We start from the raw sequence: 16,533 nt of genomic DNA, 5'->3' as shown, positions 1-16,533 counted from the left end.
TGGTAGCGGGCACACCAGGACTTATGCAAAAAGTCTATTACTAAGTAGTAAACTTTTTGCATAAGTCAGCCTGGGGCGAGTGCATTTTGTCAGCTGGCGAGGCAGCTGAAGAAGAAGCTGGCGGCGGGACAAGATGATCACCATGTCATGTGGGGCTCTAGATGGCGGCCAGCGGTGGCAGGATAGCCTTGAATTCCATGTGAGTAGCAGCAGGAGAAAAGATGGGTAAGAGCGCGCCCCTGCGGTTCAACCCGGAAGTCTTCAGACGTGCTTCTTTTTCCAGGCGAGCGGCATTTCGTATAATTTGTGTGTGTGTGCGTGTGTATATATATGTATATATATATGTGTGTGTGTGTGTGTGTGTATATATATATATATATATATGTGTGTGTGTGTGTATATAATATATATATATGTATAATATATATATATATATATATATATATATATATATATATATATATATACACATACAAGCCAAAAGTAGGACAGGCACTCCAATTTGCAAAAAAAAGTGTGTTTAATAGCTTGTTGAGCTATTAAATAATTTATTTTTTTGCAAATTGGAGTGCCTGTCTTACTTTTAGTTTTTGTATTACTTATTGTTAGATTATTACAATCTGGTGTATATTTGTATATTGCATTCGTTTTGCAGCTGGGAGGCGCTTGATAAATGGACACTGTGGCACGAAATCTATAAGAACAGAGAAGAAAAAAATGACTATTCTACATTTCAATAAAGACGGCCCGATATTCTTCTTTGAGGCAACTGCACTGAACTCAAAAGCAAAAGGCAGTATAACTCCGCCCCTATATAAATTTGCCATCAATTGTCAACTACAATAAACAAGACACAGGCTTCCCAGATGCGTTCGTTTATCATCCAGTATTATTTATTCTTTGTCATCTATTCCCAAAATGTGGGTCTGGATGTTTAGAAACCAGGCTTGCCCTGTGCTGTAATAATATTTCAGAGCTAATAGTGAAATGAATATTCTTCCCGGAATGAACTTCCCCTCCTGCGCATAATAAATATTTGTCTCCGCTCTTGGCTCGGACTCAGCATACCAGTCACAGATGGACGGCGCTACCCGAACACAGGAATTAGTGCGTTTTGGCAGTCACCACTAAATGCCACTAACCTCTCAGGGCCAAGAATGCCTTGTCATAACAAATATAATAGGAGTTTACAAGTTATGAAAGCTATGAATATCTTTATTTATATATAAACGCCATCCGTGTACATAGCGCTTCACAGCAGTAATACGCGGGACATCCCTGCGCTCATAGCTACTGTCCCACACCCACAGCCACTCCTACCAATAATTGTGGCCAAGCACTGCCATCTACTGCCCTTATTCCCTCACCTGCTGTCTCTGTAAGTCTCCCAACATTCCACTTAGATTGTAAACACTCCTGCGCAGGGTTTTCCTTTCCTATTGTCTGATTTTGCTGCGCTTATTGCATTATTATAATTCCCTGCCCTGTATTATCTTTGTGAAGCGCTCAGAACACTGTTGGCGCTATATAAATAAAAATATACATGCATAACTATATAACACATAATGGGAATAAGCGCTTGAGACATAATGGTAACATTAGGAAAAGGAGTGCCTGCCCCGAGGAGCTTACACTCTATGGCATCTTTGAACATTTTTGCAAGTTTATGCCTTTACATTTTATTTGTATAGGAGCGTCACCATATTCGGTTTAAATATGAAGTGTTCGGGAGGTCAAAATGGAGCTCTACCCAGAGCCCAGTGCCATACACAGGTTACCCTAGTAACCTCAGATGCTAGAGATTGAGAAAATCATGATTTTTAACACATGCAAAAAAACTAATAATATGTATATATATATATATATTATTAAATCAGGACATGCAGAGAGCAGGATATTAACATTGTAAAAGTTACAGTAATGTGGGCCTCTGGAGGGGAGTACTGCTTTAACTCTTAGATTGCAAGCTCTTCGGGATTGGGACTCATTTTCCTACTGTCTACTTTTATGTATGAATCGCGTATTCCTATTATGTCTTGTGTATTCATTAAATCATTATCATTCTGTTAACTATCAACTGCCTTGCTTTTTATCTGGGTTTTTTTCCCCCCTAATGTAAGTTTGCCTCATGTTCTAGCGCAAGGGGTGGGCCAACTCCAGTCCTCAAGAGCTACCAACAGGTCAGGTTTCCAGGATATCCCTGCTTCAGCACATTTGGCTCAATCAATGGCTCAGTCAAAGACTGAGCTACTGATTGAGCCAACCCTGCTGAAGCTGGGACTGATTGAGCCACCTGTGCTGAAGCAGGGATATCCTGGAAACCTGACCTAGCTTTTGAGGACTGGTTAGCTACCACATGTTCTAGCACATTCATGTGTGCAGTATGATATATATTTTACAACTATACGGGCAACTACTTAAAATGTTCCTTTTAATCAGTGCCCTGTCCAGAACAATGTGCTACTTTGCAAAGGCTGCGGGACTGATATTAGGGCAGCAAATTCTGTTTCTGAGAACATTTTGATGGTGGCTGGATGTCTTGGTTTAGAGCGGTAATACAAAGTCAGTTGAGATCTGGCTCAAGGGAGCAATGAATACATTAGTCACATACTTAATGCTGTTCTGCGTTTTAGTCTGGTATATAATTGTATCACAAGAGTGATTGAAGCTCACCGTCTCAATAAATAATTTATGGGCGTGCCTATTAAAATGGACGCTGCCACCATGTATATACAGGCATACCCCGCATTAGCGTACGCAATCGGACGCGGAGCATGTATGCAAAGCGAAAATGTAGTTAAAGTGAAGCACTACCTTTTTCCCACTTATTGATGCATGTACTGTACAGCAATCGTCATATACATGCATAACTGATGTAAATAACGCATTTGTAACAGGCTCTATAGTCTCCCCGCTTGCGCATAGCTTCGGTACAGGTAGGGCGCTGGTATTGCTGTTCAGGACGTGCTGACAGGCGCATGCGCGAGCTGCCGTTTGCCTATTGAGCGATATGTACTTACTCGTGAGTGTACTTACTCGTGAGTGTACTTAAAGTGAGTGTCCTTAAACCGGGGTATGCCTGTACACTGATGTCCTCTGAGCTGCCACCCATTTGTATACCTGCCACCCATTTGTATACCTGCCACCCATTTGTATACCTGCCATCTGACTAAGCCACGAGACACCCTATAACCCATTAACCTAAAGTGCCTTGGCTTAGAGCTCAGCACCACTTCAAATATGGAGCACAATGTCAGGAAGAGGTTCAGGATGCTGCAGCTAAGGACAGGGGGGCCTTCCTGGGACCAACTTACTTAGCCAATTTGATACTGCTTGTATTGTACTTTAATATTGTCTTAATACTATTTAACCCCTTTGCTGCAGTGGTTAAATGTATATGGAAACATTAGAGGGTTAGCTTTGTGGTAAGGGCTTCCTCTAACATTGTGTCAAACTAGTGTGTAGTACTCACCCTTGTATTGTCTTATTCCAGGGGTGGTAATCTCCAGTCCTCAAGGGCCACCAACATGTCAGGTTTTAAGGATAACCCTGCTTCAGCATAGGTGGCTCAATCAGTGGCTCAGTTGAAGATTGAGACACCTGTGCTGAAGCAGGGACTGATTGAGCTGCCTGTGCTGAAGCAGGGACAGATTGAGCCACCTGTGCTGAAGCTGGGACTGATTGAGCCACCTGTGCTGAAGCTGAGACTTTGAGACACCTGTTGGTGTCTCTTGAGGACTGGAGTTGGCCACTCCTGTCTTATTCAACCAATGCGCATCTCATTTTGTACAGCGCTGAGTACATGTTCTGTGCTGTATAAAACGAATAATTATAATCCATGTGCATCCAAACACAATGGATGATACGTGCGAGAACGCTGTGTTTATGTCAGCTTGCGGCCTGCCCTGGAACGCTCTCTCCTAGTGAAGTATTTACTGCTCGCTGACGCTTTCTTGTTACTGGAAAAGCTGTATTCGGTTCCCTTGGCGTTAGGTTCTCGTTCAGAAACTGTTTAGGAGACGCGGGATGTCACTTAGAATTGACAGAACCTCTCATCTGTTCTTTCTCAGCCTACCTTGGGAGTTCAGTCTTCAACTGGCAATCGCCACACGCACAATGTCCTTAAGTAACACATTTCGTTTCCAACTCATGTTTAAATATTTGGTTTAAGCGTTGGAAACAAAGGAACATTATTCCATTTTGAACCCCGCTGGAGACGCTTGCTGGTCATTTCGGTGGATTCTGATGAAGATCCTCACAGCCCTTGTATATGTTGGCTGCTGATATAAGGGTGGAAGTCATCTTCTAACTTTGCCTATAGCACAATGTGCCCCTTTTCCATTTGCGCATTTACCTGCACGGTTTAACATTCTCCAAGATGTACAGATATATTCCTGTTTTCATAGCCACGGCTGCCATTTTTAATTATGGTTCTACTTCAAATAGCAACTTTTTTTTTTTTAACTTGCAGTTTTTATTGTTTTTTTTTATATATATATAAATCACAGCATTAATACGTCTCAGAACCATTACTGCGTCACGCGATATCTATATCTCACGTGCATCTCAACTGTAGAACCTTTTTAAGCAAACAGCTGGCATGGGGTCTTGGTCTTGAGCAAAACCTGATATCATCGACTCATCCGTGGGGGCTTTTTCAATGCGTTAAGGATTCTGCAAAGAGCGACATTAAACCGTCGCAGAAATGACCGTTCTCTGTGACCGGCTCCGATTTCTGCTCTTATTCGCCATCATGTGAAACTGCCTGGCCCGTACCCCATACAGGAGAACATTTGAGTCCCATTAATTGGACTTCACAACATGTTGTGTAGGATCTCTGATTCCCTCTCACTGATGTGCAGCGGCAGTGGTTTTATGGACTGCAAAGTAAATAATAGCAATCAGCACTTTTCCACTGAAATGGCAGTTTTGGGTCCAAATCCCACTGATTTCAGTCCTTGGAGGGTGACCTCTATGACTTGTCCAGTGCCTCAATACATGACATTAATAATGCGGCCTTCCTCGCTGTTACATTATAATGTTTATATCGCGATAGACTACTTGGGCAGCATAATGAGCATTACTTTTTGTTTTTGTACATGGAAGCGTTCAAAAACGTTTTAGCTTATATAGTGCTGCCACCTGGTGGCCATTTGCTAACTAACTTCTCATTTGGGGTTTTAGATAAAAAGCCATAAAACTTGTACAGATTTTATACTTATGCCTATATATACACAGTGGTCGACAAATCACCAAAAAATCTACTCGCCGAACAAAAAAAATCTACTTGCCACCTAGTACCACACGTGTGTTGCTTGGGCCAATAGGAGCTCGCCACGATGTTAAATCCACTCGCCCAGGGCGTGCAAATGTATAGGTTTGTCGAACACTGCTTATGCCTATATATATATACAATTTCCTAGATGTCCCAGTTTCCTAAACATTACAGACCATGTAAGGCAAAGTGCAGGCATAAATTATTCTAGGCGTTTGCGAATAACTGTTAATACTCAAGCATTTTACCCCAAAAACCTTGGCTATATATATATATATATATATATATATATATATATATATATATATATATATATATATATATATATATATATATATATATATATATATATACACTAGTCTGCCCTCCCTAACATGTAAGCCCTGGTAACAGTGCGGGCAGTGTCAGGACCAAGCCAGGGATTTTCCCACAGTAAGCAGCTCCCTTGAGAGGCAGGGGAGGAGACGGGCCAAGGCCTGTATTCTGCTGAATCCGGGCTCAGCCCTTTGACCTTCCCCCTCTGTACTTAAGGGGCTGGACACCTAAATGTAGGCAGTGCCTCTCCCCTCTTGAGAGAGACAGATATCACGCAGGGGTGTACCGAGCACTGGGGGAGTGAGGTGTGATACCTTACCCCAGACTCTATTAATGAGTCAAGGAAGAGAAGGGACTGCCCCGGGTGCCCTTGGCCTGGGGTGGATGTCCAGGGACCATCCTGAGGTTGGAGACCTATTTGACTGTGCTGAAGCCAGTTGTGTTGCTGTGTATGCAGAAAGGAATAAAAAACTATACTCCTGCCTGGTGTGCAATCTATCTGGGGGGAGTGGAGTAAAGTTCTTCTGCAGGAGTTTCCTTCATCTTCCTGGAGCCTGCAGCAGGTGGAGGCGCTGTACCATGCGAGATAAAGACCACATACATACATACATACAGAAACAGAGCACTCACAAAACAAGAAGTGATATAAGGGTAAAGAGAGGATGCATACCGTCCAAAAAGTACGACAAAGGCAAAACAGGACAGGCACTCCCATGTTCAAAATAGTGATATTTATTAGCTCACTATTTTGAACATAGGAGTGCCTGTTCTGTTTTGCGTATATATATATAGATAGATATATATATAATCATTATATATCATTAATTAAATGCAATCTAACATGAGAGTTCTAAATAAATAACATTGTAGTGTACAGAACTTTCCAAACCAAACAAGTTTATTCCTTAAGTCCGGTGGGGTTTTCCAAGCTCTGTGCTCCAGCATTTCACCCCCAAAACCATGTGCTCTGTATCTAAACACACGAGAGAACATGGTAGGATTGCTTTTATAACCCTGCCCCCTCCTGACACAGTTGGATGTAACACTGTATGGCTTGCGCCTGAGATCAGGAACATTCCTGGAATTCCAATGTGCACTGCTGAGTATGTAACAGTCTCGTTTAAAACTACAACTCCCAGCATGCAACGCAGTGTGCTTGAGTTCATAGGTTAATATCCGGAAATGGCGGCGCCCATGGGAAGCATGTTTTGATGTTCATGAAGTCTCTAGCTTGTGTTGGACTGTTGCGTGCCGCTCATGATTTCATTCTGTTTTTGTTATAACGCCGGCTGGTGTGTGTCAAGGTTAGGCATTAGCTTCTGAATAATATGTAGGTATGTGCGTTGTGTTCTTGTACAACTGGATTGTGCTGGATCACACTGCTAACAGCAATGGGCTCTGCTGTTTACAATTAGATTGGGTTTAACAGAATTGTGAATGCCCTTGAGTTGATTTGTAGTGACAGATTTCCCTCTCACCTTTAATTTTTGATATTCAAATATCATATTTAATAGTATTATATTATGCACTTTGTAGGAGCAGCTCAGTTAGTAAAGACACGCTGTAAAAACTGAGTTTGAAGCAGGAGAACCTGGTTCAAATCCCTGTGTCAGCTCCTTGTCACCTTGGGCAAGTCACTTTATCTCCCTGTGCCTCGGGCACCAAAAACATAGATTGTAAGCTCACCTGGGCAGGGATTGTGTCTGTAACATTCCTATGTGCTGTGTAGCGCACTATACTGTAATTGTGAAGCTTTGAGTCTCATTGGGAGAAAAGCGCTATGTATAATAAAGTTATTATACTTATCTTAATCCTCCTATTGATACTGAAGAGTGATATGCTTTTATGAAGAAAGTGGTTGCCCTTTCTGTAATTTATACCCTATTTACAATTGTTATACTTTTATGTTTATAGGTCTACTATTTTTATTTATTCATAAATTGTTACCAATGTAGCATGTCCTATTATATATCCCATGCAGCGTACACATTTTCTCATTTTATATATTTTGTATTAACAGCATTTTACTCGTCACCGATGGATAACCCGGGTCTAAAATTGCTGCCCTCGAATCCAGAGGACAAGGGAACACAAAGATGCAGACTGGGACCAAAAGCAATGTCTTTACTTGGAGCGAAGATAGGATTTCCTCTCCGAATTTCTTTCCCAAGTGGCGACTGTTTGTGCACTGCTTGGCCAAGAAAAGATTTGTGTGATGGGTTTCTGCAGTTTGATGTCATGTGCTCTACTTCACGTAAACCTGGGAAGGAATTCACGGATTCAACCATCTATTTAAACCAGTTAAATATTTTGGCTTCTACCAAATTAAGGAAAGTTACGGTAAAGCTGGTGTTAAAAAACGTGGAGGTGAGACAAGCTACCAGTGGAACAACGCTCCATGAGATTGTGAGAGATTTGCTTAGAAATGTCTACGTGCTGCCCCAGTATGTGGTATCGGTCACAGAGGAATCGCCAGTTGTAAATGTTGAAGTACTTGACATAGATCCTTTAACTGAAGATGCTGGACTTATAACGGCAAAAACAAGCATACATATTAAGGAAATCACCACGCTTCAATGGTACCGGCATGCATTAAAAGATGTTCCCCCAAGGCAGGTTGCAGGAATGGATGATGTATGTGCTTCACTGAAAGAAATCATCAATTTACCTTTGCATTATCCTGAGACCATAACCAAACTTGGTCTTGCTTGTCCCAAAGGATTGCTCTTAGTTGGCCCTCCCGGCGTTGGGAAGACCCTCCTGGTAAAGTCTGTTGCAAGAGAAGTCGGAGCCTGTTTGATTAGCATCAGCGGTCCTACAATTCATGGTTCTAGACCCGGAGAAAGCGAGGAAAATCTACGAAGCATCTTTGAGAAAGCGAGAATAATCTCTCGCGGAGGCCCGTGTCTGTTTTTCATCGATGAGATTGACTCCTTGTGCCCTAGACGTGGAGTTTCAAACAATGCTCCTGAAAACCGGGTTGTTGCTCAGCTATTGACGCTTATGGATGGCATTCACAGTGACAACAAGATGGTTATTGTAGCTGCAACAAATAGACCAGATGCCATTGATCCGGCACTCAGGAGGCCAGGTAGATTTGACAGAGAGGTAAATATGGCAAATTGTTACCAATATATATATATAGTATACCAATAATAGCACAGAAACAAACATTGTGATCTATCACTAGCAATCCTATTTACTAAATTATTTCTACACAAGTCTAGATCTACAATAACATATGATTTTAAATCCCTGTAATTAAGTAACGTGTTGAGGTATTCGAGTGAGGCGTTCCATACAATGTTGAGGTATTCTGGAAATCTCTGACTCTCTAATGCTTTTGTTTGTTTGTTTGTTTGTTTATAGGTTGTTATTGGAACTCCGATGCTTAAACAAAGGAAAGCTATTTTGGAAGTGTTGACTTCAAACATGCCCGTCAGTGGTGATGTGGATTTGACTGCCCTGGCAGAGATGACAGTGGGATATGTAGGAGCTGACCTCACAGCGCTCTGCAGGGAAGCTGCCATGCAAGCTGTGCTTGATGCCCATTTGGTAAGAGACAACATTACAAGATACATCGTCAAGTCACCTATGGAATTACATAAGCATATGTCTGTTGGGTCTTTTCAATGAACAATTGTGCATCTAAGTGATTAGAGATGTCTGAAGAAAGCGACACAGGTGTGTCCACAGGTATCTCGCCACCTGTTGGATAAAGGAGTGTTTTGGGAGATGTATATGTCAATGGTCTCTCTCGCTCTCGCTCTCGCTCTCTCTCTCGCTCTCTCGTGCTCGCTCTCTCTCTCTCGTGCTCGCTCTCTCACGCTCTCTCTGGCCCTTCTGCCAGGGAAGGAGTTATAGCACCAATCCTCTATACCAGGGGTGCGCAAACTTTCTGCGCTGCACCCCCCTGCCTTCTCAGCCCCAGTGCTCGCACCCCCCCTTACCTAGGAACCTGTGTCAAATGACGCCATGTCACAAGAACCCGTAGCGTCACATGACTTCACTTGACCCTGCCGCGTCATTTGACGCATGGCGTCGCCCGAAGCCAAGGTTAGGCTGCACTTATAGTGACAGTGTCACGACGCCGCGTCAAAACGAATGCATTGCCGCCATCGTGTGCGCTTATAGTAAGCGCAGCGCAATGGAGCGACGGCTTGGTTGCGATCGCTGGAAGTCATCTCAATTTGATTTTTCCAGCAATCATAGCCTGCCGTCGCCGGCACTATAAGCGTAGCCCAAGTAAGTTACTGAGGCCTGGCGCGCTCCCCGGCATTTCATTTAAATGCTTTGGAGAAGAGGTGTGGGCCTCTGTAAACGCAGCGCCCCCCAGTTTGGGCACCCCTTCTTTACACAATGCACATAGAGGTTAAGACGAAGGAGCTGTAGATAGTTTCCCTTTTGTTTGGCTTCGGTGAGACTTCCTGGCAGCCTTTCTAACTCGCCTCTTAACCCCTTGGGTGCCCTTTAGACATATTCCTGCTTGTTTTTCATGGGGAGATCACGTTTATAAGGAAGTGGAATGGAAGGAGTAGGACTCGTGTCCCGTCATCGGTGACGGAGCGGCCACGTCATCGCGAGGGCTCAAAGGGTCAAACCATTTTTCGGTTCTTCTCAGCTCATTATCTTCGGCATGGAAAAAAATCACAAATATACTAAAGCAGGGTTCAAGAGCGAAGGACCAGCAGTTTCAAAAGGTGTTTAAAGTATATTTAGTTGAGCAGGGTAGATTGTTGGTGCTATAAGTAACTCCGTGAGGAGATGATAAAGGCTTCAAATGAACACAGACTGTAAATGTTAATAGCATGGGAGTTGGTGTCTCAACCTTATTAAAAACAATGCTCGACCCTACAGTGGAAGGCAATGTATTACAGTCGCCACTGGCACTGATGGGATAGAAAAGCTCTCTGTGAGCAGGTTTACTGGCTCTGCACTCTTTTTTTTTTAACCCATTATGTGCTTAAAACACTAACACGGCAGGCGTAAGCTTACAGGGATCCATGTTAAAATGGACAAGAGTCCATGTGAGTGCTCACTTGCATGTCATTACCCAGAATCCCTTGTTGCAGTGGAAGCATTGTATGCTGGGAGATGATGGGAACGGCAGGGTGGCAGACCTGTCTGAGGCATGTGAATGTGCCCACACGTGGCATTTTTATAAGTTGGACATTGGAAGGTTTTTTTTTTTTTGTGTTTCAGGATCGTCAAGATGACTTGATCCACCGCGCACATTTTTCCGAAGCATTTAAAAAGATCCGACCAAGTTCTGCTCGAGGCTCTGTGGGGCAGGTAGAATTTAAACCGGTTTACTGGGAACAGATCGGTGGCCTGGAGGACATCAAACTGCTGTTAAAACAGGTGCGGTGGGAAATGTAGAAATGCTCTGCAAGGTGTTGCAGGCGCCTCCAGCATTGAAGTGTTTGAGCCAAGAATGCGATTTGTATTTATTTTTGGGATGGGGCCAAATTTGTTTTATTTTTAACATAGAATTGAAGCAGGAAGTCTCCGGAACTGAACCCCATTCATTTCGGCTCCGGGGACCTCCTACTTCGGGCGATACAGACCTCCTCCGTAGGGATTGCTGATATCTCAGCAAAGTTTGAAGTTCCCATGTCAAGGGTCCCTGGAGCTGAAATTGATGGGGTTCAGCGCTGGGGACCCCCTGCTTCAATCCTACGTTAAAAAAAAAGGTAGGAGTAAAAACACAGCTTGGATTACTCGTGTGTGTGTGTGTGTGTGTGTGTATATGTATATATATATATGTATATATGTTGTATATGTGTGTGTGTGTGTGTGTGTGTGTGTGTGTATATGTATATATATATATATATGTATATATGTTGTGTGTGTGTGTATATATATATATATATATATATACATATATACACATATACAGTGGTTGACAAATCACCCAAAAATCTACTCGCCACCTAGTCCCACTCCCAATCCCGCCCTGCTTGGTGTCGGCCATAAGGAGGTCGCCACAGGGTCAAATCCAGTCGCCACGGGCCTGTATTTTAATAGATTTGTCAAGCACAGCACACATATATATATGTATATATATATATATATATATATATATATATATATATATATATATATATATATATATATATGACACACACACACACACACACACAGACTGCATTTGGTTGCGAACTTTTCGCTCACAGATCACAACTTCCAATATAATCACAATATAATAAACATTCACATTTGAAATCTGTAGAAACCTCTTTATGTATTTTATCCGAAAAAAATTCTCCCCCCCCCCCCATAATAATTAGTATTATTTTCTGCTGGCTTCTTACGTCGCTTTTCTCTGTGTATTTCTAGAGCATTGAATGGCCCTTGAAGTACCCTGATGCATTCATCAGAATGGGACTGACCGTGCCAAAGGGTGTGCTCCTCTACGGACCGCCTGGGTGTGCCAAGACTACCATGGTCAAGGCGATGGCCACAAGCTGTCATTGTTCGTTTCTGTCGGTCAGCGGCGCAGATCTCTTCTCGCCGTATGTGGGGGACTCGGAAAAGACTTTAGCTCAGGTGTGAAAGGATCATTTGGCTTCTAAGTTCAATGTCAACAGAAATGCATTATTTCACTTTCATGTTCTTCATACGCACGTTCCTTTATTCTGTATTACCTTCTCAGAGCTCTCTAAAGCTCTGTGTTCTCGTTGCGGTCTATAGTTGTACACACATTTCAATGTGTATTGATTTGTCTATTTGTGCAAAACAATGTATGTCTTCGAATCGCGGCCGATTTGGTCGTACCTGCCATTTGTCACTGGCAGATGTCCCCGATTCGGGCGCCAAATCGCTCTTTGATCACTCCCGACCAATGAACTGAGCTGGGTAACAAGTAACACTAATGGTTATCTCCAAAGGTTTTCAGACAAGCCAGAGCAAGCACTCCAGCCATTGTGTTCCTGGATGAGATTGACGCCATCGTGGGATCGCGTTCAGAGAGTAGGATGGGCTCCGGGGTCCAGGAGAGAGTTCTATCTGTTCTCCTTAATGAGTTGGATGGGGTTGGATTAAAAACTACAGAACGCAGAGGAAATGGGATACGGCAAGAAGAAGGCCATGAGGACGGCCACCATGAAAAGGTATTTACTGTACTTTGGGCATATTCTATTGGTTTTTCTTATCACGACATGCCACACCAGAACGTACAATACCACCGGTTATATATGCCTGAGCAGCAAAAACTATATATAACTATATGCAAACAAAGGCACAACCCTGTGTAATAGTTTGTAGGCGCTAGCAGAAAAACGCACGAGATCAAACAAAATCCCCAAATGCTCAGTAATTTTAAATACGTGGCACGAACATAACTCCTAACAAATGAGATTGAAAAATAGGAATGTGTGTTTCGTGGCTTTACAAGATAGAGGCGTTATAGGTATGTGATCATATGCTGCTTTTATCATTATTCTTGATGGTGTATTGTGTAGAGTTATTTGTGTGTGGGGGTATAATAGTTTTTGCTGCCTTTTGTATGATGGTGTTTTTGATCTGGCATCCCTACAAACGTCATTACATAGGGCTGTGCTTTTTTATTTTGCTTTGGGTCCGGAGTGACCTCTGGTTAGTGATATATAGATCTAAGACGTGGCAGAATTCACATCATAAAATGTTCCCCTATGTGGAAAAGTAGGTGCAGTTTCTATCCAGAAGTCCGAACATTTATATGATATTTTGTGTGGGGTTCAGTGGGCCCATGGGAAGAATTATTTTGCTGTGCGTATCGCCGTTTTCAGCTACAGTTTCAGGACGTTATCAGCAAATCCGTGATGATTGTGGCAGCAACAAACAGACCAGATATTTTGGATGACGCTCTGTTGCGTCCCGGGAGAATGGACAAACTCCTATATATCCCACCGCCGGATGAAAAGGTGAGACAGCTGGACTTAAATATTTACAGATGAGTCGTGTTCCAAATAATGCAAAACATTATCACGTGCTGCTATTTAGTATTTGATTTATATTATGTAATTGTAATAAACCGTGAACGTCTGACAAGTGCATTGTGACTTATAAAATGTCACAATTTCTCGCAATACACCATCCTGACTCTTGCTTTCTGCTCAAGGATGTCTTCTCTCTACCCCCTTTGTAGCTAAAGCCCTCTCCCGCCTTAAACCTTTCTCACTGACTGCCCCACACCTCTGGAAGGCCCTTCCCCTCAATACCCGACTAGCACCCTCTCTATCCACCTGTTAAGACCCACCTGAAAACACCTGCTTAACAAAGCATATGAGAAGCTCCGTGGCTGATACTATACACCTCATAAATAAACCTGGTCCCTTGTAGACACACGTACAAGAACACTCTCCTACTGTCTCTGTACGTTCTTCCTACCTACCAATTAGAATATAAGCTTGTCGGAGCAGGGACTCCTTTTCCTAAATGTTACTTTTATGTCTGAAGCACTTATTCCCATTACGTGTTATTTGTATTATTTATTATTTATATGAACAAAACATGACCGATTAGGCGCTCCCACAGTGAATTATTTACACGTGAAATACGGTGATGGTGTGTATATATAAAATATATATATATATATGTGATAAATGTGATAACTGTGGAGATTTTTTATATATAGATCTATATCGACTCCCTGCTCAGAACCTCTGGTAGCGACTGTCTTCACTGGTCCCAGGAATGCTGAATTGGTCTTCAAAGTCCAGAGGGAGCATGGGAGAAAGTCAACAAAAGGAAAACAAGAGTAGGTGTCTTAATAATGTTGGTGTGTGTGTGCAGAGCCTTGGCTCCTATAGAGTGCTTACTCACGGTGTGATGAGTTATAAAAGGCAGATCCAAAACTGTGGCAAACTTGCTTGTCAAGTAGTCAGAAGGGATGCACCTCAGTATAAAATAAATTATATACCATAGCGCAGATCAGTTGGAAATTTTCTTTACAAGTATAAAAATGTAGGAACCGTACTTACAATTTGTACGAATTTTAAAAGCAAGATCACAGCAATGACGACATAGTCAGTGGTCTAATCTCTTCACCGTCCCCTTCAGTGGCGCTGATGGTCTGGGGTATCCCCCTCGCCGGCGTCTTTTCTCGCTCCGTCGCGTCACATCTTGTCTCACCAAGACTTCACTTCCGGTGTTGGCTCTGGGCTATCTAACGCGTCTGTGAGGTGCTGCTGAGATTGGTGGTTCTGGTTACTCCCACAACGCGTTTCGCCAACTGATAGGCTTCGTCAGCCTGCTGAAGTTTTTTTTTTTCCTTCCTTGCCAGAAGGAACATTGCTGGGCCCCTGACGAAGCCTATCAGTTGGCTAAACGCGTTGAGTGGGAGTCGCCAGAGCCACGAATCTCAGCAGCATCTCACAGACGCATTACATAGCCCAGAGCCGAAATCGGAAGTGAAGTCTTGGTGAGACCGGATGTGACGGGACAGAGCAAGAAAAGATGCCGGCGAGGGGGTCAGCAGCTAGGGGGATACCCCAGACCATCGGCGCCACTGAAGGGGACGGGGGCGGTGAAGAGATTAGACCACCGACGATGTCGTCATTGCTGTGATGTTGCTTTTAAAATTCATACAAATTGTAAGTACGGTTCCTACATTTTTATACTTGTAAAGAAAATTTCCAACTGATCTGCGCTATGGTATATAATTTATTTTATACTGAGGTGCATGCCTTCTGACTACTTGACAAGCAAGTTTGCCACAGTTTTGGATCTGCCTTTTATAACTCATCACACCGAGAGAAAGACCTTTATAGGTGCCAAGGCTCTGCACACACTCACCAACATTATTAAGACACCTACGCTTAGATATTCTTTTTGTTGACTTTCTCCCATGCTCCCTCTGGACTTTGAAGACCAATTTATGAATATGATTGTCACGTGTATTACTGCTGTGAGGCGATTTTATATGAATACATACATACACGATGTGGATCTCGGGGGATATTTTCTTTTCTCTCCCATCAATCGGTGCTGTGTGTAAAAGAAGCACTGAGGCGGGTTGGGTGTAGAAAGTGTACGGCTAGTTCACCATTTCCGTTACACTTGGATATGCCTTCGATGTAGGCTTTCTTTTTCTCCCTCTACATTATCCTTTGTTATAGCGCGGGGCTGTTTAACGGTTTGTTATAGCGCGGGGCTGTTTAACGGTTTGTTATAGCGCGGGGCTGTATAACGGTTGGCCACTTCGTTCTTTCTTTTCTCCTTGCCCCAAAGATACATTGATGGGCTCCTTTTGGAGGACTGGTTAACGAGCCCTGTTCTAAAGTATAGACACTAGAAATAGAAAGTGTTATGCTATTAGGTAGCCATAAAAAATGTCTTACCCTTGTGCTAGTGCTTTCATCTTAAATACTACTTTCAAATCATAAAATGCATAATTGCACCGATTTCTCACTTGTATTTCAGGCCCGTTTGTCTATACTGAAAATCTGCACAGCCAATATCCCATTGGATCCGGATGTGTGTCTGGAAAGTCTGGCAGCGGATACGCCTCTGTACTCTGGCGCTGATCTTCAGAATCTTTGCAAAGAGGTAAGAACCTATCGGGATTATAAAGGTATTGAACTCTGATCACAATCTGTTTTGTGAAGGTTTAGAAACTTTTTCTAACTGGTTTAATACAGGGGTGGCCAACTTCGGCCCTGAAGGATATCCCTGCTTCAGCACAGAAGGCTGTCATTTTAATTGAGCCACCTGTGCTGAAGCAGGGATATCCTTAACCTGACCTGTTAGTTGCCCTTAAGACTGCAGTTGACCACCCCTGGTTTAATACCGATGCATGCCATTTTCAGATTGTATGTATGTACATACCATACTTATCCAGTTATTGAAGTGCAGATAGAAGACAAACGCAATCCAAATTTATTTCTGGACGCCTAAATAAATTGTCCAAAAAAAAAAAAAAATTGCTGAAACTTGTTTGAAATTAGACATTTGACATAAAC

The 16,533-nt window shown here is 42.8% G+C and overlaps 1 protein-coding gene across 3 annotated transcripts in view; it reads left to right on the top strand.

Moving 5' to 3' along the window:
* The first annotated feature begins 6,766 nt into the window (after positions 1–6,766).
* Positions 6,767–16,533, top strand: part of AFG2B (AAA ATPase AFG2B) — an 11,608-nt gene continuing 1,841 nt past the window's right edge. The window contains exons 1-9 of one of the 3 annotated variants that reach the window (XR_012788905.1): positions 6,767–6,894; positions 7,611–8,698; positions 8,960–9,145; positions 10,793–10,951; positions 11,930–12,139; positions 12,481–12,702; positions 13,360–13,494; positions 14,208–14,330; positions 14,856–15,065. Coding sequence is in view for 2 of the 3 variants with exons in the window: in XM_075575616.1 (XP_075431731.1) it covers positions 7,628–8,698; positions 8,960–9,145; positions 10,793–10,951; positions 11,930–12,139; positions 12,481–12,702; positions 13,360–13,494; positions 15,995–16,120 (2,109 nt within the window). In the remaining variant the exon portion in view is untranslated. Of the gene's footprint in view, positions 6,895–7,610; positions 8,699–8,959; positions 9,146–10,792; positions 10,952–11,929; positions 12,140–12,480; positions 12,703–13,359; positions 13,495–14,207; positions 14,349–14,855; positions 15,066–15,994; positions 16,121–16,533 lie in introns of those variants that run through there. The other 2 variants (XM_075575616.1, XM_075575617.1) reach the window with 2 other exon arrangements.

This window comes from Ascaphus truei, chromosome 18 (genome assembly GCF_040206685.1).
Source record: "Ascaphus truei isolate aAscTru1 chromosome 18, aAscTru1.hap1, whole genome shotgun sequence".
In the NCBI taxonomy this organism is placed as follows: Eukaryota; Metazoa; Chordata; class Amphibia; order Anura; family Ascaphidae; genus Ascaphus; species Ascaphus truei.
This window is presented reverse-complemented; position numbering and strand designations above follow the sequence as displayed.